At 49.3% G+C, this 21,771-nt stretch overlaps 1 protein-coding gene across 5 annotated transcripts in view; it reads left to right on the top strand.

Annotated features, from left to right (window-relative positions):
* OSBPL8 (oxysterol binding protein like 8) overlaps positions 1 to 21,771 on the top strand; it is a 2,810,514-nt gene that overhangs the window by 2,650,330 nt on the left and 138,413 nt on the right. For all 5 annotated transcript variants that reach the window (XM_069629380.1, XM_069629377.1, XM_069629378.1 and 2 more), the window contains one exon: positions 18,466 to 18,571. In XM_069629380.1, coding sequence (XP_069485481.1) covers positions 18,466 to 18,571 — 106 coding nt within the window. The remainder of the gene's footprint in view (positions 1 to 18,465; positions 18,572 to 21,771) is intronic.

Raw genomic sequence — 21,771 nt, 5'->3', positions numbered from 1 at the left:
TTGGTACAAGCCTCTACTACTATGTTAAAGTGGTAGCTGTAGCGGAGCAGCCAGGCCTATCTCAAGAGTATATGAGCAGTAGCAGAGATTACACAAAGGGACCACAATTATTGTGACTCAAGCAAACACTGACTCAAGGTTTCAGGTAAAAAATTATAAGTACATTTATTTTTAAACCATCTGTAAAACACAACAATTATATAAATTCAAAACCACATGTAAAATACACTACAAACAACCAATTCTCTTGGCACAGAATAACTCAAGGTAAGTACCTTATGTTTTGGCAGACCAGAACAAAAGACGTTACCGGGAATACATATGCAATCACTTTTTGATAGCTCGCTCGTATTAAAGAAACGCGTATCCGCGATAAGAAATGTTACCGGGGCAAACACACTTAGCACCTGGGCTAACCAGAGAGAGTTGGTGGCAAAAATCATAGGCAATACTTTTGTCAAGGCAGGCAGAATCAGAGAACACTCGCTGACAGAAATACAAAAGTCAATAGGCCGGAGCCAGTGTCAAGTGGAACCGGGTTCCTGTTGTCGAGGATCACACAGGCAGACAGTTCAAGATTCAACGTTGCCAGGAGTACTTGGATATTGTCAACAGAGGAAGCAAAAGTTATAAGAAGGAGGGAAGACAAGGGCAAACCTTGGAAGAGGAGAAAAGGGATTCACCCTAGTTCCTCGAAGCAGAACACAGTACCTTATTCAAGGAAGAAGCTGGTGCCACAACAGTTGTTCCTGGTAGTTTCCTGCAGACCCACGGTTCCTGGAGCTTCGCTCGTGGAGACAAGGACGACGTCTGGAGGGGTCTGCACTACTCTGGCATGAGGCCAGCAGCAGTGACAGTGAATAAAAGGTGCGCTCCTTTAAAACAGGAGAGGCTCTTCAGATGGCTATCCGGACCACTACAGCAGTGTGCAGCGATTTCGACAACAAAGAGGATCCTATGGCTGTGGAAGATGAACTGGTTGACCCCACCAGGCTCAAGGGAAGAAGACTCCGGACTGGATCTTCTCTGGTCGTCGAAGGGTAGATAGCTCAGGACTGCAGCAGGTCTTCACCGGGACGGGGTAGTTGCAGCAGCCGTCTTCTTCTTCTCTTCGGTTCCCTGTAGTTCCAGTGGCGACTCTGACTTCCAGCCCAAGAGTCCTGCCTTTTATGCGAAAATCCCCCATTCACACAGCCTGGCTGTCAATCACGCAGCAGGGGGGTTGTCCGGCCCGGACAACCACCTCAGCCAATCATGGCAAAGTGCGACTTGGGTTTCATAGGATACCCTGTGCAGGTGGTGACTACACCCCTCCCTCACATTCAGCCCACCTAGACACCCAGGCGCCCAGAGGAGGGCTTCTTGGCAGAAGCCCGCCAAAAGACGGTGAACAAAGAAGGCAAACTTGGTTTGCCGCGCAAAGTAAAACACAAGAAGGACTTTAACAAAAAGAAATGGCGAATAAACCTGCCCTTAGCCAAAAGAAAGAGTATTTGGTCTAGCGGGTTTATGTTCGAGGCTAATATAATAGCCTAAAGCAATACCACGTTTATATAGTATAATCGCGGTAGAAAAGTTAGGGTAGATACCACTGCCACCAGCCAAGTATAAATGTTAAAAGAGCAAACCAATGCTCCAGGAGGGACAGATAAAAAAGGGCTAAGGATTAACCCTTTCCAATCCTCCATGTAAGATGGGGTGTACTGGATCTGTGGTTATTTGACTAGGTAAAGTTAATGGCAACTTTACCTGTTTATGGGGGACAGTAGTCAGCCCCAGACAAAGGAGTCATTTAGAAGTCTTAGAGGCAACCCAGTGTTACTGCACTGAAAGAGGTGCTGTGTAACATACACAAGAAGTTGTGCTCATGGAGTGGTGTGCTCCAGAGCCCAAGATCACACAACAAGTGGAAATGTACATGACAAAACACAGGTAAGAGTGGGAAAAAGAGGCACACTCTTACCAAATGGAAAAAATAAACTCCAGAACTCCAGCAAAGCTGCTGGGGGACTCACTAGGTGAGGGAAATTAGCCATAGAATGAGAATTCTCCCTAACATCGGTATCCATGTTTTACATCAACAAGAAGGGGGGTACCGAGTCACCTCCCCTTGTAGATCTAGCCATTCAGATTTGGGAATGGGCCTTTCAGCACAGTGTCTGGCTGCTGGCTGTGCACATTCCAGGTGAGCTGAATGTAACTGCAGACACTCTCAGCCGGCGAGCGGTGGTCAGCTACGAGTGGGAGCTGAGCACGGAGATCCTCTCCGACCTTTTTTCGCCATTGGGGCACTCCAGAAGTGGACCTCTTTGCGGCATCATCAAACAGGAAACTTCCTCTTTATGCTTCCAAGAACGGTCTTAAGGCTTCTTCCCTTGGGGAATGCTCTCGTGATTCCGTGCCACAACATGAGGGCCTACGCCTGCCTGCCTCTTTTGATTGACTGGGCGCTATGCAGGCTCAGGAACACAACGCATTGCACTCTCCTGTTCATAGCCCCGTGGTGGGCAGACAGATTCAGGTTTTCGGAGCTTCAGCATCTGTCTGTCTGCTCACCGATCAGGCTTCCGCTGATTCCCTACCTGCTTCAGCAGATGTGGCACCCCTCCCCACAATCATTCAGCTTGGTGGTCTGGTGCCAGAGTTCAAATCTTAAGAAAGTTTCAACTTGTCCGCGGATAATATGCGTATTATCCAGGCGGCTAGAAAAACTTCGACAAGGTCTCACTATAGGAGCAAATGGCTCTGTTTCTGTCACTGGTGTTTAGCAAAGCAGCTGGATTCCAGAGAAGCTACCATCGACACGGTCCCGTCGTCCGTTTCTCATTTGGCAACTTCAGGCATACATGTCTTTTCTTGTAGGACTTATTTGTCGACTATCACTGCATACCTGTCCACGGACTCTTGCTCTTTTTCATTGACAAACCCTGTCATTAAAAGACACCTGGAAGGTCTAGTGCATCTTTATCCACCTGTGCGCAACCCGCATCCAAAGTGGGAACTGAATGTGGTCCTCACTGTCTTATGCCATAAACCTTTTGAGCCCATGGCTATGGTGGACTTGAAGTTTCTTTCGTAGAAAATGGCTTTTCTGATTACGGTGACTTCGGCATCTGAACCAGTCTATTTCCTTACCAGTGTTCTTTCCAGACCCGGCTTCAGATGCCGAGAGGGTATTGCATAATTTGGATGTCAGATGAGTTCTAAAGTTTTATTTGGATAGAACATCTAAACTGAGGCGCTCTTCCCAGCTCTTTGTGACCTTTGGAGACCCGAAAGGAAAGCCGGCCTCGAAAGCAACTATCTCCCGATGGATTGCTTCCTGTATTTCAGAGGCGTATACCTTTCAGGGCCTTCAGCATCCAAAGCGAATTCCTGCCCATCTTGTGCGTGGCAAGGCAGCTGCCGTTGCCTTCCAGAAATATGTTCCCTGGGAAACCATTGCCAGAGCAGCTACATGGGCTTCCCCATCAGTTTTTTGTAAGCATTACTGCTTAGACCTGAGCTCCAGAGCCGATGCTCAGTTCGGGCAGGTGGTTCTTAAAAAGCTCTTTCAGTAAAAGAGTTCCATCCAGCCGTTTTCCTGTAAGGAGTGCTTGGTAATCTCCGAAAAGTGTGGAGGAAAGGGGATGGGACGTAGGAGTATAACAAAGTTACTCACCGTAGTGACTACCTTAATCCTAGTCCATAGTACCCATTCCTCCATACGCCCGCCCGCCGTCCCCTCGAATAAGTATCCTCTATTATCGCTTAAATGGTCTCAGACCTGGCGATAGAAAAGGACTGAAGGGCGATGTGCGGGCGGAGCTAAGGATGGCGGGGTTACGGCCGCGTGCGGTACCTCACGTAAAAAGAGGACACATTTTTCAATTTGATGCTTTTTTACGGAAGTGCTCCCGTCCCGTCCCACGGGACGAAATGTCCCAAAAGTATGGAGGAAAGGGGACTATGGACTAGAGTAAGGTAGACACTACGGTGAGTAACTTTATTTTTTCTTAGTGTTCTATTGCTAGATCTTTCACATTTCCTGTTTATTATTTTCTTTCTCAGCAACTGTATATACTTGTCTGGATCACTCTTGCATATCGCACTTTTTTTTATTTCTCTTGATTACGTTAAGAACGGTGCCGGTGCTTCAGTGACCCCATTCCCGTGGAGTCCGATCCACGGGAATGGGGGTTTACTGTTACGCTTGTTCTTATGATATCCCGGTGGCACTGGAATATTGGGCAGCGGAAACGCTGTTACGGGGTCGGTGGCAGTCTGCGGTTTTACCACCAACCTCATAATGAGGTCCATTGTCATCACTAGTTTCGGGGCAGCACAAAGTGCTGATCCTAAAAGGGTTTCTTCAGCATACAATGCTATTGATCCTTTACATTGATGTCAACAGTAGGAATGGAATGTCAGGCTGAGCCCTTCATTTGATCAATTCCCTCCTTATTGTAAACCCGTATTGATTGTAGGTTTATTTCTGTGAATGGGCAGTGTGTCACAGTTGGCAGGCATTTTTTTTCTTTCTCGCTCTTTCCCCACCCCTGTCTGTCATATTGTGTCATGCGTAGAGCCGTTTCGAGCAGTTCATGGTATGATCGGCCCACAAGGGGAGCGGGCCTGTGTGTGAGGTGTTTTCACCTCAAGGGTGACGGGAGCTCCCCTGCCAGCAACCGCTGGTGAAAGGTCCCCGCAGAGGATAAAGCCTGAGGGGATCCTCGTCGGTCAGACAGTGCCGGGAGATGCAAGAGGAAGAGAGTGCTCTGGAGCATCTCATAGGGCAGCCAGGCCATTTGTTGTGATGGGACGTCCCCTGATGCCGTCCACTTTCTGGGCCGGCATTTCTATTTCCCTTACCCAAGGTTGAGAGAGTGTACTGGGGCCGGTATCAGTAAGAAAAACTTGGCGGGTGCTGGACTAAGCACGGGCATCTCTTGTTGAGGGACAGAGCAGAGTCGATTGCTTTGCGCTGTGTGATAGCTGACAGGTAGGAGTTGGAAAGAGTGGGAAAAAGGCACCACATATCGCATGTGCAAAATACAGCGAACCCGTGAGTCCTGTCAGACAGGCCAGCATGTAGGTTGCAACAGGCCTGTCTCAGAGAGCTCGGAGAGGCCTAACATTATGGGTTAGCCCCACAGAGTGTGGTACTGAAGTATCTTAACTCAGACAAGCATTGGGTGCCCATTCAGGGGACCGGGTGGAAGGCCACAGTGGTATCTAGAGGGTGCTACTCACCCTACTTGTGGAGGTGTGCCTTCATTCTCCAGAGGCCGCATTGGGCCCTGGGTGGTATGTTAGAGGGTCTGTTTTTTTTGGTGGTAATACCGGCCCAGTCTGGCATTTCCCGGTCACGCCTGTGTCTAGTGCAGCAGTCTGGGGAGGGGACACTGATGTGGGAGAAAGACGGTTCACCTCAGCAACACTGGTTTTCGGGGTGAAACAGGACCTTAGCTGCCTCGCTCAGGTTATAACAGCTCAAGGGACAGTTATTTACTCATTGCGGACCTTACAACATAGGCACCCCGGCAGGAGACTTGCGACTCCCTTTAAGACATATCAGGGGGATCGCCAGTCTACGTGTAGTGGTTGGTTACATGACAGTGCTTTAGCTGGTTGATCTGTGAATTTGTGTTCTAGGGGTTGTGCGTTCAGGTGGTAGTCTGCAGCTACCAGGAGTATAGAATTTCTGAAGTTGGGCTCAGGTTACCACTAGTGTACCAGCAGGCTTGCACACAGTCTCCCAGAGTACGGAATGAATCTTATTTAATTATTTATTTACCAAATGTGAATCAACGTGCACCCAGGTTTCCCCATGAAAGTTATTTAATTATTTATTTACCAAATGTGAATTAACTTGCTTCCAGGTGACCCCAATGATGGGATTTAATAGTTTATTTAGCAAATGTGAATCGGCTTGCAAAATGGTGGCACAACATATTCTCCATTGACAATCCACAAATTTCCTCTTTTTTTTCCAATTCCCGTCAACATTTGCATCCGACCTCTGACAGAAATGTATATGTCCACTGCAATTCCAAATTAATGCAGACGTTATGCAGTCCATGTATGAATGGAGAACAAATGATCATCAAAGACTCAAAGGAGAGCATAGTTATATCCCCGGTGTGGAAGGAATTTGGAGTATGTCCCACCTTCCTCATGATGTGTGAACTTTGCTTTTTATTACATATCGCATCTTTAATTAAGAGAACAAATTACCTGCATGTTGTGTGGAAAATTACCTGCACTATCAACAGGACTGTTGAATCACCAGAACCTGAATACATCAAGAAGTTATCCACCCACTTTATCCCCAGCTAGTACCTAAAATCAAGCTGTGCAAATCACATTGTCCAAAGTAAATCTAACAGGATGAAGCATGGGGGCGGTCGCCTGAAAGTACTGGGTCTGAGCTCTGCAATGACACAAATCCACGAGTGGACACCATCCACAGTCAGGTTTTTAGAAAAGCCTGCCAGTGGCCGGAACATCACCTCCTCCTTCCACAAAGGGGCGAGCTCTTTCTTGCAAGCAAAAGCTCAGGAACTTGCATCAACCACAACCAGAGGCAGCAAATTGACTTCATGTTTAAAGCAATAACCTCTGTTTTGCTTTGTCTACCTAAAGCTAGAAAATGTTAAAGGGAATATATGTTGAGCATACCGGACAAAGTGTTCAAAATCCAAGCAGTGAGCCAGGCTCTAATTTGTATTTGTATTTTGTTTATTTGTATAACACACCTGGCCCAAAGGCATCTGGGCGCATAACTTCAGTTACAGTGACAAATTATACAGCAAAAGATGGACACAAGATACATAATATATGTACAATACAAGAATATAGAATATATTTACAGAGAGAATTACATACAGGCTATATGCACAGTATTTACAATCGAGGTGCCTGCCGGGCAATGGCAGCATCAAAGGTGCAAGGTCATTCTAGTGGAGGATTAATGACCGACGTGACCGTCGTGACAGGAGGGGATTACTGAGTGTCTTGAGCAGAGAGCCAGAGTTTGGCTTTGCTCTTGAAGGAGTGGAAGGTGGGTTCTGCTCTAAGCAGATTGGGCAGTGTATTCCACAGTTTGGTGGCAAGGACCAGGAAACTAACCCCACCTGCTTTCTGAAGCTTGAACCTAGGAAGGGAGAGGCAGTTAGCTTGGGCCATTCTCTGAGGGCGGGTAGAAGTGTGAGGTGTGAATCGGCTAGCCAAGTAGATGGGAGCCTGGTTGGCCAGACATTTGTGGGTGAGGGCAAGCGTTTTAAGGGAGATTCTTTGAGCTACTGAGAGCCAACGTAAGTTGCGTCTGGTGTCAGAGATGTGCTGATTCCTAGGAATATTTAGAGCTGCCCTGATAGCGTTGTTCTGTGAGACCTGAAGCTTATTTAGGTTTCGTTGGCTAGTCCCTAAATAGAGGGCATTCCAATAGTCAATCTTTGACATAATGAGTGTTCTGGCAAGGATGGTGCAGTTAGCAGTAGTAAGGAATGGTCGGCAGGCTGTAAAGAGTTTGCACATGTAGGCGGAGGCTGAGTTTACAGCATTAGTTTGTCTGGAAAGTGATAAGGTAGAGTCAAGATAGATGCCTAGGGTTTTAGTATCGTCGGATACCTTGATAGTATTGCCATCGATGGTGAACGATTTGAATGAGGGATCTAGTCTATTAAGTCGATGATGACAGCCCAAAATGAGGAGCTCCGTCTTATCATCATTGAGACAGAGCTCATGTTGTGCCATCCACGCTTAAATGACCTGGTAGACATCATTTAGGGATTTTGTATCCACTGTATGGTCTCCGGTAATCGGGATGAGTATCTAAGTGTCATCAGCGTAGTTAGTGACACCCAGATATTCAAGAATATCGAAGAGCGGTTTTGTGAATACATTGTAAAGTGTTGGTGAGACACAAGATCCTTGAGGGACACAGCAGTGGACAGGTGAATGATCAGTGGAGGCAGTGTGGGAGAAGACCTGCATGGTTCTATTCTCCAGGAAGGATTTGATCCAAGAGGTGGCAGAGTCAGGGAAATGGGCCGCTGATTTGAGATGTTGGCAGAGGATTTGGTGGTTAACCAAAACGAAAGCTGCTGACAAGTCTAGTAAAAGTAGAAGGGCCAGCTTCCCGTTGTCTTTCAGATCCTCAATTTGAGTTTTTAAATCAATGAGGGCAGTTTCAGTTATGTGCCTAGGCCGGAAGCCAGATTGTCTAAGGCCGAGGAGATTCCAAATAGTCCTGGATCTGCAGGTAAGTATCCAGTATTTTAAGCAGGAATGGCACAGTGGTGATGGGCCTGTAGTTAGTGGATATGCTCGGGTCAAGGGAGGGTTTTTTGAGAAAAGGGATGACCCAAGCGTCCTTAAGGTTATCCGGGACGATGCCTGTGTTTAAGGACGAGTTTATAAAGGCAGTGATAAAAGGGGCTTATTTGTGTGTGGCCTCCTTAATAATAGGTACTGGGCACGTGTCGCCTTGGCAGTTGGATGGTTTGAGTTTGTTCATAATGCTTTCTACCTCTGGGATAGTTAGAGGTGAGAATCTGAAAGGTTTTTGAGTGCGAGAGGGGGGTTGGGCTGCTGGTCAATCTGAAGACTGCTTTGTGTGGCATTGATTTTGGATTGGAGTGTAGCGATTTTATCGAGGAGCGCTTTTTGTATGTTCGAGCACCATGTGCTGTCTTTGCTACAGTTGTCGGGAGGGGTTGCAGGAGATTAAAGTTCTTTCAGAATCTTGAAGAGCTCTTTGGTGTTGGATTCTGCTTGCATGATACGTTTGTTATAAGTATCTTTTTTCGCTTGGAATATAGCCTCTTTATAATTGAAGGAAGCTATGGTGAGGCTGTCCTTGTTGGCGTCAGAGGGATGGCTTTTCCAATGGGCTTCAGCGTTTCGCTTTTCTTTACGTAGCACTCTCAAGTATGGCGTGAACCATGAATTAAGGTGTCCACGTGGTTTGGGTGTCCTTAATTTAATTTGGGGCAATGGAGTTCATGGCTTAGAGCAAGGTGTGGTTGAAAGTATCAAGTGATACTGTGGGGTCTTTGCATGATGTTGAGACTTTGTTTAGAAAGGGTAGGATGGGGGGCGCTGTTGCGCTCGAAGCAAGATGGCCGCCTGATTCATCGCTCCGTCCCGTGCGGCAACCTCACGCTGAAAATCTCCTGATTGCCCCGGCACAACGCGAAGCTGGTCCCCGGCGCGGGTCATTAACCGGACGGGGAATCTACTGTGCGAGTTTCGATCTCCGGACCTTCTCCATTGCGGAGTTTTCGACCTCTGCGTGCTGGGCGGGGCCGCCGGCCTGCTGATCCCCATAACCGGCTCCAGGGCCCTTCACTTGAGCCCCGCAGCGTGCGGCCTACTGTGTGGGGGAGGGGCGCCCTGCGCTCGGCGTGCGGCTCCCTCTCCGGACTCCTGAGCGTCCCGCTCCGCTGCCCCATCCAGGGCGGTGTGCTGTCTGCTATCCGACCTTCAGCGCCTTATACTGAATCCCATCGACTACGCACAGGGCGGCCCCCCTACAACCGTAACGGGGTTTTTCAGCCGAATCCTTCCCGCCGGCCACCTTGATCTCGCACGGGCCGATACACCCGTTGCTCGGCGCGACCTGGGCCTACCCCTGCATCGGCGACATGTCGACACGGACCGGCAAGAAGCAATCCTCCATCAACATGTTCGCTAAACCCCCGACCCCCCTAGCAGGGGAGACATCTACACAAGACGCCTCACTCACCCCGGAACCACCCGATTCCCAGAAAATGTTGGAGTTTATCCGCGAAGGGTTTACCACTATACACAGTAAGCTCGACGATATGAATGGCACGATATCCTCCATCAAGGCGCACATGGAGAGAACCGATGGTCGAGTGACCGAGATTGAGGAGCGGGTGAGCACTGCCGAGGACGGCCTGGGTTCTCTCCGTGCAGAGGTGTCTACGCTATCCACCCGAGTTGCCGAAGTGGAGAAGAAAAATGAAGACCTGGAGTCTCGCTCGAGACGCAACAACCTCCGCATTGTCGGGGTTCCGGAGGATGGTCTGCAAGGACCTATGGAGGACTATGTGGAGAGTATGCTGCTTCAACTCCTCGACTCCCCGAAACTCTCCCCGCAGTTTACGATCGAGAGGGCCCATCGCTCTCTCACGGCGAAACCAAAACCTGGAGCGCCTCCACGCCCGATAATTGCTAGGCTTTTAAACTTTCGAGATCTGGACACTCTCCTCAGGGCGGCGAGGGCCAAGGGAGATCTCCTCCTGGGTGGTGCTAGGATCCATCTTTATCCGGACTTTTCGATAGCAGTACAACGGGAGCGCAGGACTTTCCTTGCAGTGAAGAAGAGATTACGCGACCTCCAGGTGAAATACTCTATGCTGTATCCCGCTAAGTTACGTGTTGAACACGCCAGTCGTGTTTATTTTTTTACGTTGCCTGAGGAAGCCTCTAGGTTCATAGACGAACGCTTTCCTGGTTGAAACAATCTGCTAGCGAACACTATCATTGGCACACTATTGTTTTAGAATATTCGATCAGCGGATACCTCTCTATCCTACTTCGGCACTGCTTTGGCCCATCAGCACTTTGTCATTGTCCTATGGTATCCCGACGAGAACACTGGACTGCACCTAATTAAGCCAGTTGCTTTCTTGTTGTGTTTCTTTTGCCTATGTTGTCTGCTGCACATTGTTTTATGCTACGTAGTCGGCTTTCCCCGATAGATTGATTTACATTGTGTTTGCCATAACTGCCCCCGCCCTCACGGGACCTCCTTTAGAGGGATACGGACACTAATAACGGGCATATACAGCTATCCGTTCACTGCCTCACGGTTCGGAGCATCACCGCCAGGCCACCTCACAGGCCCCCCAGGCGTTGATGCCACTGTTTTTGTTTTTCCTGTTGGGGTATAGGGCGGTCATCCCTCCGTTTGGGGGAGGAATGTGGGAGGGGGAGGGGGGAATGGGGTTTTATGTTAAAAAAAGCTTGGTGTTCACAGGGAAGGTTGAGTACGAATTACTATGCCCCCAGTGGCAATACAGATTTGCGCGCACTGGGAGACGACCATGGGGTGCATACTTTCATACACCCGTGTTTTTCGATGGCTACTGATGGAGGGATTGGTGAGGATCCTTTGACGTTCATGAGTTGGAATGTAAGGGGGTTGGGAAACCACAAAAAGATGAGGTTGTTACAACTTCAGGCCGAACGACACCGGGCTAAAGTCCTGTTCCTTCAGGAAACGCATGCACGCACGGAGTTTTGTGACAAGTTCGCAAGATCATGGGGCCCACAGAGGTACTTCACTACATACTCCACCCAGAGCCGCGGGGTCATGACCCTCATTCATAGGAGCCTTAGATTTATCCCCACTACTACCCTAATCGACCCCCAGGGCAGGTACGTTCTTCTCCATGGTGTTCTACAAAATAGAGAGATTGTATTGCTCAATATATATGGCCCTAACATTGATGATCCCGACTTTTATACTGATCTCATAAATCTCCTAGCAGGTTTCCCCCTGATCCCGATACTCTGGGGAGGTGATTTCAATACGATATTTGATGTGGATCTTGATAGATCCGGTTCCAGACCTCGTCAACTCTCCAGAGCAGCATACACCGCACTCTCCTCACTTCCTCGTCTATCCTTGTTTGATGCCTGGAGGTTCCTATACCCAGACTCCCGCTCCTATTCTTTTTACTCCTCGGTTCACGATTCCTTCTCCCGGATTGATAGATGGTTGTTATCTGGCGACCTACTTAAGACCGTGACTAATATGGCGATTCTCCCTAGGACCCTATCGGACCACTCCCCGGTGACTGTCACCCTGTGCTGGGGCCTCGATCGGGATCGGGCCAGGTACTGGAGGATGAAACCCCTCTCTCTCCTCGACCCGGTCTTTTGCTCGGAGATGGAGTCGGCAATTGAGGAGTTCTTCAGGATCAACACTGATTCAGTTTCCTCGCAAGCCATACTATGGGAGGCCTTCAAGGTCTATATCAGAGGCATCGCCCTCTCCAAGGAGAACGGTATCCTTAAGACTATCCGGAGGGAAATCGCTGGGAGTGAGGCCACACTATCTAGGTTGGAAGCCCAGTACACCTCGGACCCGAATCCGGAAATCCTTGCGTTAATTGGCACGGAGCTGGACACCTTTCGCTCGCTCGCTGACCGCGAGCTGAAGTTCCTGGACAGCCCCGGCCAGGCAAGAAGATACGGAGAGGGTGAGCGCCCCAGCCGGCTCTTGGCTAGACTGCTTCGCCGGGAATTCGGCCCCACATCCATTCCCGGGATTGAGAGACCGGATGGGTCGCTGGCCACTTCCTCTGGAGAGGTCAATGCTGAATTCCTCTCCTTTTATCAATCCCTGTACGCTCACTCCGACGTTGCCACTACGGCCGAAATTGATGCTTACCTTGACAAACTTCCCCTCTCGGCCCTCTCTCCCGCCACTATTGGAGCCCTCGAGAGCTCGCTCACCCCTCAGGAGTTCTCGGAGGCCATGGACTCCCTGGCTTCAGGCAAATCCCCAGGCTCGGATGGTATACCCATCGAGTTCTATAAACGCTTTAAATCGCTCCTGCTCCCCCATCTGACGGCACTCTGGGAGGAGTCTGTGGAAATGGGTCGGTTCCCCCGCTCACTCCGTGAAGCTACTATCACAGTTCTGCTCAAACCTAACAAACCCTCTACCCAATGCGGCTCTTACCGCCCACTTTCATTGATTAACTGTGATGTCAAGATATATGCTAAGGCACTCGCTCTGCGGCTTATCCCCCTTATGCCACACATCATCCACCCAGACCAGTCGGGTTTTATCCCGAACCGTTCCACCTCCTTGAACTTGAGACGTCTATTTAGCATTATAAGTAGAGTAAGCCCTGATGTACATGCGGTGACCGCGGCCCTAGATATGCAAAAGGCCTTTGATTCGGTCTCATGGAACTACTTGTGGCGGGTACTTGACAGGTGCAAATTCGGCCCCACATTTGTGTCTTGGATAAAACTACTCTACTCCGATCCAGTGGCCAGAGTCCGCACCGAGGGCCGCTGTTCCCCTCTTTTCCACGTTGCCAGGGGCACTAGACAGGGTTGTCCCCTTTCGCCCTTAATCTTTGCTTTAGCGATGGAGCCGTTCGCCGACATGCTGCGCCAGAACCATTCCCATAGGGGCCTGCGCACAGCCGGCTCCTCAGATATAGTCTCTCTGTATGCTGATGACGCCCTCCTTTATATCCGTTCCCCTGAGATTAACCTGGCCCCTATACTGGAGGATGTTGCCCTATTCGGTCGTATCTCTGGTCTCACGGTAAACTGCTCCAAATCAACCCTTTTCCCGCTCACTCCTAGCACTCTTCCGCCTCCTGATACCATGGGATTCGCATGGGCCCAATCTAAGTTCACTTACTTGGGCGTGGTGGTGTCCAGGCATGCCGAACGGGTCCTGCAGGAAAACTACCAGTCATATCTAGTGAACCTTGCAGTTAAAATACAGGGCTGGGATAAACTTCCGATCTCATTGGCGGGTAGGATAGGAGTTCTGAAGATGGTGGTACTTCCACAGCTACTGTATAAGTTTGCCAACATCCCCCAGTGGCCGGGAACAGATTACTTCCAGATGTTGTCTCGCACCCTGAACTCATTCCTTTGGCATTCTGGTGCAGTCCGCCTAAAACTTGAGACGCTTTCTGCTCCGATGGAAACTGGTGGATTCGGTGCACCGGACTTCTTTAGGTATTGGTTGGCTGCACAACTCCAACACACTGCGCATTGGTTCGCTATCCCAGACTCCCCTCCTCATGTTAGGCTGGAGAGACTGTCAGTCAGCGACCGCGATATTCGATCTCTTGTGATCTCACCCATCCCAATGGTACCGGGCTCCATGGACCCTGCGACGTGCACATCGCTGGCCTTGTCCAAACTATGGCGGATACTAGGTGTTACTCACCCCTTTCATGGCAATCTTCCGATCTGGAACTTTTACCCTGAGGTCCCACGGGTCCCTCCTTCCGTGGTTCGTTGCTGGGCCGACGCCGGGTATGAACTACTCCGTGACCTCTTTGATCAAGGCATTTTTATTGAGTGGCCCGACCTCCCGGCTTCTCTCAGACAGAGACCTTCTATTTGGCTTCAATATTCTTCACTCCGTAGGGTACTCAAACACAAGTACACATGCTTCCCGGCGTTACCTCCTGACGAACCTGCAGTTGCTGAATTAACCTCTCCCGTCCCCCTGAGGGGCAAAATATCGAGATTATACACTCTCCTCCAAACTAGGTCGCCCCCCACATTCTCTAAACTCCGGCACTATTGGGAGATCGACCTTGGACTCGAGATGGCTGATGAACGCTGGGCCCACATGTGCTCACGCACCCGGGATGTCTCTTTCAACTCCCGGTTTAAATTAATCCAATTCAAGGTACTTCATAGATACCACTACACTCCGGCCAGACTGCATCGCATTTCAAACGACTCCCCCCCTGGGTGCCCCAGATGCGCATGCGAGAATGCAGACTATCTTCACATGCTGTGGTCTTGCCCCCGACTTGCCCAATTCTGGACCTCGGTGTGCTCTACCATGTCCTCTATCCTTGATTCCCACATCCTCTTATCCCCAATGACATGTTTGTTTCACGACTTCCCCGACCTCCACCGTGACTCCAGAAAACTTGCTGGCCTGTGCATGCTACTTGCTGTGCGCACAATTCTGCTTTGTTGGCTTCGGCCTTACACCCCTACCCACGCACAATGGCTTAGGGCAGTGACATGGGCCTCTGACACGGAGGAGGTCTGGGCGACACAGCAGCCCACTCATTCCAGGCCTAGGGATATATGGCTGCAGTTTCGTTTATTTATGTCCTCCATTGAATCTGACTCGGATCCGGGGTCTTCTCCTACCTCTGCTTGACCCACCCCCCATACTGTTTTCAAGATTCCCCGTTGAATTATCTCCCTCATATATGGGTGGTCCGACCTCCCATGGGCCCTCACGTGCGTATGCACCCAATTCCTTTCTTTTTGGCCGTTTTTTTTTTCCTCTGATGCTTTGCTTGTATAAATTATGCGTATTTATATTGTTTGATTACTGTTTACCCTGTATGGTTTATGTTGACTCACCTGTGCTTGTGTCACCGAGCTGAATAAATAAAAGTTTAAAAAAAAAAGAAAGGGTAGGATAAGGGGGAGCAGTTTTTCAGTTATGTCCCTTTTGTTTGTGGTACGAATTGAGGGAGCAATGTCCTGTTTGAGGCATTGGTCGTTGGCTTTGATGTTGAAGGTACTAGTAGGGTGGATGGTGGTCTGACCAAATGCAGGGTAGGTTTGACTGTAGATTAATGCTGCAATTTAAGTCGACCAGCCAATCAAGTGTTCTCCCCTTGATGTGGGTAGGTTCCTGGATAGGATGAGAGAATCCCAGGTCAGTTAGAGTGTTAGCAATGTCAAGTGTTTTGGGGTTGTTGGGGTCTTGGAACCAAGGTCGAAGTCACCAAGTAGAATAATTTGAGATTTGGTCTTAGCAGATAAAACTAGGAGGGACGTAAGGTCGTCAGGAAAGGTGGTGACAGGTCCGGGTGGCCTGTAGATGAGATACAGGGTAGCGGTTTGGTTAGGTTAGGTGAGATGGGAAGTTTGACTGATAGTAACTCTGCTGAGGGAATGTGTTGATTAGGGATGACTCTGAGGTCGATGGAGCTTTTGTGAATAAAGGCGATACCACTGCCTTTCGACTGATTGGTGTTACGGTCGCATCTAATGATGGTATAGCCGGTGCGGATGGCGAGGGATAGTAATGGTTCAGAGGCTGCATGTAACCAGGTCTCTGTTATGGCAAGGAAGTCAAGATCTTGAGTTGTGATAAAATCAGCGATGTCCAAAGCATGAGCAGGGAGGGACCTGGCATTAACCAAGGCACTTTTGATCAGAGTTTTTTAGGGATGTGAGAAGTGAGGTTAGGGGTGATAGGGGGAGAGGTGTTTTTGGAACCACAGGGTAACTGACTGTGTAATGGTGATTTCGATGTAGGGTTGAGGTTGTGTGAAAGGCAAGCTGCACAAGGGAATCTGGAGCCCAGTCTAAGGTTCCTTAGATGCAGGGCACATGGTTGATTAGGGGTGGGTTTGCTGGCAAAGTGTTCCAACCGTAGGGCTGTGGAGTTCAGGTAGGGGTGTGGATGTCGACGAGGTGCTGCTGCAATAGTGCTGTCTGGTGGCAGAGGCAGCAATGGATGCTCTCTGGCATAATGGCTAATTGTAATTTGGGCAACTAGCTGGATTTGACATAGTGAGATTAAGTATGTCAAGGGAGGTAGGCTGGGATGGAAAGGCGCTGTGTCCGTATGTGAATGTCCAGACCAGGGATATTATCATGTAGAGTACCAGATGAGAGTGGTGTAGCAGGTAGTACATGAACATAGTGAGATGCAATCAAAGCAGTATGGCAAGATAGTTGGTGTTGCAAATAGTGCAGTGCACAAATAACACACGTAACGACAGTTGTGAAGTGTCAAAACAGTAGTGTAAGAGCAGGGGTGCTCAGATGTCTAATAGTGCACAAAAAGGCAAACAGGTCTTCAAAGGGAGATGGTGACTAGGGACGCAGCAATATTTAATGGCAGGCATGTGAAGTAATTCTAGGCTAACAGATAACAACAGGTGCAATTATCAGCTAGCTCTGTTCAGTTAGATAACATCAAGGTAACAATAATCCGCTAGGTCTGGTCAGTTAGTGCGCAAATACAAGTGTAGGATCAATCAGATACGATTATTCGTAATAGTGCAAAGGCAATAGAGATAAATCAGGCAGGCTTCAGCGTATGGTGATAGTATAGTATTGCATACTAAGAGCAGCGTTTTAGTAATTGGACTAGGAGGCCCAGAATAGGTGCTGGATGCCTCATACATGCAGAGGAGGGTTGGACAGTACTCAACAGAGAATAAGCTCCAGAGCTGTGCGAGGCAGAAGGGTGAAAGGGAGCGAGAGCCACAGGACACTGATCAGCTGTGCTGCCGAAAAAGACTAATCAAAATGGACCAGATCATGCTTGGCAGACAGTAATGGGGGCAGTAAGATGTTGATTGGAGCTGTTGACGGTATGATCAATAGCAAATATAACACACATTTGTGAACATAGAAGTGTACACAGAGATACAGTGCCAGAGCAAGCTGGTTATAGTAAGCTGCGCAATGCGTGTACTGACCATAGGAGGGAGGGTTGGATCGGGGTTTGCGAGCCAGTGTAAAAGGGTCCACAACATGCTTGGACTTCAGAGTTGAGGCGGATGGTGTAACATAAGGTCAAATGAAAACACAAATAAAAAAACAAAAGAAGAAATCAACAGGTAATGATTGTTTGTAACTTGATTAAAGGATTGCAAGGGAACTACAGAGCCTGTCCCCCAGTATTTTAAGTTTGTTTCTTGATATACAGGTACTATTCATTGTCCCATTATTCTTGGCTCCGACCTCAAATATATTTCTGTTTAGAGGGGCTTATACGCTGCAACATAATCCTTCTCTAATATCACCCATTACTACACAGTAGCAGAAATGTTCATTAAATCTAATTATCTTTTGTGTGCCATGAGAATAGATTGCGGAGTAGACTAGTCATTACTGTTAACAAGTATTTTATGGCACCTCACCTCACACTATTCTTTTTAATTCCCTTTTTATTTCTACCACATGTTGTTGGAAGTTTCTATGGCAAAGTCTGAGTGCCTAACATATCTTTCCTATACATGCCCTTTTTTTCTTTCCAAGCATCCATGCTTCCAAAGTAGGTGGCGTATTATGGTCTTTGGATACATATGTTTTAAATGCCTGACTGCTCCTGCCATACTCTTACGTCCCGTCCCCTTTCCTCCATAATGCATGGGCGTCCCTTCCAAGGGACAGGAGACGAAACCTTTTTCACCAGAAAAAAACCTTCTTCCCCTTTAAATTTAGAGGGGTGCGGGGGTGCGACCCTGGGAGCATTCGCTGCCCTAACTCCGCCCTCCAGCGCCACACCTCAGTCCCCTTTTTCGCATTGACGGGAACGGGCCGAATGCACCAGCGCTCCTAGGATTTGCGTCGGCCATGTATAGTTTCAAATTGTATACAGTCAGTGAAATCATGTAAGCTGTTAAGAAGCAACCACAAATCCAGAAGGAGCTATCCACGAGAAGTGAACCACTTGGGCTTTGATAACATCGATTTTTCAATAAATCTGGAAAGCAGAAGCACTTAGTGGTCCAGGTTGTCAAAGTCAACAGCCAAATGTAACATTGCATTTATTTGAACACTTCTAAACACACTGCACATCACCTGGTTGGTCTTTTGGCATTATGACAAGATAATTATAAGAAGTCATGGATCACAGGGGAAGGACTGTAGTCTTAAAACCCTTAGATTGTTCAGTTTGTTGCTTGCTAAATTGTGTTGGGGGGAAAAAATAAAACGTAACATATTATTTTCTCATTGTATTTGTAGCACATTTACTAACGCATAACACAAGAACACGAAAGAAGGCAGTCGACCTGGGAGAGCTGCAGAGCTCAATTGACTCTATTAAAAAAACACAAGAAGAAATCAACAGGTAATGATTGTTTGTAAATTGATTAAAGGATTGCAAGGGAACTGCAGAGCCTGTCCCCCAGTATTTTAAGTTTATTTTTCTTGATATACAGGAACTGTTCATTGTCCCATTATTGTTGGCTCTGACCTCAAATGTATTTCTGTTCAAAGGGACTTATCCCCTGCAACATAATCCTTCTCTAATATCTCACATTACTACACAGACAGTGCGGAAATGTTAATCAAATCTAATTAACCTTTGAGTGCCATGAGAATAGATTGCTGAGTATACTACGCATTACTGTTAACAGTACTTTATGGCACCTCAACTCACACTATTCTTTTTTAATTCTCTTTTTATTTCTACCACATGTTGTTGGAAGTTTCGATGGCAAAGTCATAGCGCCTAACATATCTTTCCTATACAGGCCCTTTTTTTTCTTTCCAAGCATCCATGCTTCCAAAGTAGGTGGCTGATTATGTTTTTTGGATACATATGTTTTAAATGCCTGACTGCTCCTGCCATACTCTTACGTCCCGTCCCCTTTCCTCCATACTGCATCGGCATCCCTTCCAAGGGACAGGAGACGAAACCTTTTTCACCAGAAAAAACCTCCTCCTCCTTTAAATTTAGAGGCGTGCAGGGGTGCGGCCCTGGGAGCATGCGCTGCTCTGACTCGGCCCTCCAGCGCCACACCTCAGTAACCTTTTCAACGTCGATGGGAACGGGCCGAATTCACCACCGCTCCTGGGTTTGGCTTTGGCCATGTAATTCCACATGCGGATACTTCTTCGCTTCTGTCTTTTTGTCTTTTTATCACAGGTACTCGGTCCTCAGGCATCACGCTCCTCCCCGGCGCATGTCGACTTCTACAGGGTTCAGCAGGTGTCCATCCTGCGACAGGCTCTTTCCAACTTCAGACCCCCACGCCCTTTGCCTATGGTGCCTTGGCCCAGACCACGGCTGGCAAGCTTGTACCGCATCCAACGCACTCTCCTCGAGGTCTCTGAAGAACAGACTAGCCAGGTGGAGGTAGCTCTTCCATAGGCCGCTTCCAGAGGACATGAAGGACTTTGTCCAAGCCCAAAATTGGGCCGCTCTTTTCCTGCGAACCCCGCAAGTGAGACTCCTTCCCAAGGACTCGCCCGTGCAGGAGGGAACACCTGGGTCCTCATACCAGCACAAGTACCGAGGCTAATTCAGCTACCGGCCTGCATGCCGAGGGGTCAGCAGATCCTCCCGGTGACAGTGCCGATGAACCGGAAGGTTGTTTTACTGGGTCTTCACCCGAGGGGCCACGCCCTAGTACCGGCAACATGTCCGAGGGGGCGCCTATACGCAGTTCTACCGGCAGATCAGCTGAGGGCGAAACGCCTACCAGGCCTCGGCCTGAGGAACAGGGTAGGCCTCATGATCCACACTCAAGAGTCCTGGACAAGGCTGGGCCCAGTGAGCCAAGCAACACAACGCAGGCACGTGGAAGGCAGCTCAACAAGATGGCCGCCATTCCAGACATGAGGGACACCCTCCTGATACCGCACCAAGGAAGGGAGCAGGTGGAGGAACGACTATCAAGTTGGGAGAGGTGTCAACCAGGTACATGACCTACAGCCTACCCTTCGCTTGCGCAGAGAAGGTTTCCACTGCGTCCATATGGGCAGGGCATGCAACGGCTCCAGCAGCCACCCGCTGCCCCGTCAATATCGCCTACCACCCCTCTGGCCTGCAAGCATAGTTTTTTTGAAAGGTTCCTCAGGTTCATGAAATCTCCTCGGATGTTGGTCATCCTGAGAGACGCCATCAGGGATGTGCTCCCGACAATGGCTCAGGCGCCTCTTGCCCCTGTGCAGCCTCTACTGCAGCCTGCGGTTCCTATCCCCTCACCTCAGCCTAGGGCTCCCAGCACTCCTCCACCGGTGCCGGACCAACCAGACCCGCAGGTGGACACAGATGAGGAAGAGGACCCCCAATACACAGTTGTCAGCCAAGGCCGTCCACGAACAGCTTGCAGGGTTGGCAGAGTAATTCAGCCTTCCTCAACCCGAGGTCGAGCAACCAGCAGCCGGGGGTTCTCGCCAAAGTTCTCACGCTACGTCCCGCAGCAAGAATGGGGATCCCGATGCAGAAGGACATAGTCACCTTGGCCAAAAAGGGCTGGCTCAAGCCCCACTCGGTCCAGCCGGTCAGTCGACGCTTGGACGCCAAGTACAGGCAAATGGAGGGGGATACACTCTTGCTGTCGGCCCATCCTCAGCCACACTCTTCAGTGATTGCTGCAGCATCACTATACTCCTAAGCCTCAGTCGTCCTTGGCCTCCTCGTCTGCGGCACTGCTAGGCAAGGAGGAGAAGATCTTAGAGGTTTCGGGAAGAAGCTGTATTCCAATGCGTCCCTGCATCTTCATCAAGCCAAGGCGGATGCCATGCTGGCAGCCCTTAAACACAGGCTTTGGCGGGAAATGGACAACTTCCTCCCAGAGCTTCTGGCGCAGAGCCAATCACGATTCAAGGTGGGACTGGCAGAGGCCAAGATGGTAGCACAACAATTCCTGGATTCCACCGTGGCCCACATCGACACCTTTGGCCGGGGCGTACATACGGAGGGTTCCGCGGCTTCCAAGAGCGGAGGTCCAGGCAGTCTGATGGTTTGCCAACCCAACATCGGCGCAAACAACAAAAAGTGGGGGATGGGGTGAGAAAGGGCTTTTTCCAGTCCCCTCTCCCCCCAACAGCCTCAGAGGCAAAGAAGGCATGACACGCCCCTCCGGGTCCACGTGTCTCCAGTGGGGGGCAGGCTTGCTCTCCATGCACAGTTCTGGTGTCAGAATTTTGCGGACCCCTTACTCCTCTCTGTAGTATCTACGGGGTACCGCCTACCCATCCCAGCCTCTCCTCCCTCTTCCCCTCCACTCCCACAGGTTGGGACAGCAACTCTTTTGGTGGAGATCCGGTCGCTCGTCAGGAGCCAGGCAGTGGAGGAAGTCCAAGCCTCCCAGCGAGGCTTGGGCTTTTACTCCAGGATTTTCACTATTCAGAAAAAGAATCGGGCTGGACCTTTCCACCCTCAACCTCTCCCTACCTCTACAAAAATTCAAGATGGTTACGCCAGCTTTGATAGCAGAGACCTTGTGCAAGGGAGACTATATATGCTCTCTGGATCTGAAGGACACGTACCTTCATGTCCCGATTTGGCAGCCTCCTCGTTCTTTTCTACGATTCAGG

This window comes from Ambystoma mexicanum, chromosome 12 (genome assembly GCF_040938575.1).
Source record: "Ambystoma mexicanum isolate Mex_15411 chromosome 12, UKY_AmexF1_1, whole genome shotgun sequence".
NCBI classification, from domain to species: domain Eukaryota; kingdom Metazoa; phylum Chordata; class Amphibia; order Caudata; family Ambystomatidae; genus Ambystoma; species Ambystoma mexicanum.
This window is presented reverse-complemented; position numbering and strand designations above follow the sequence as displayed.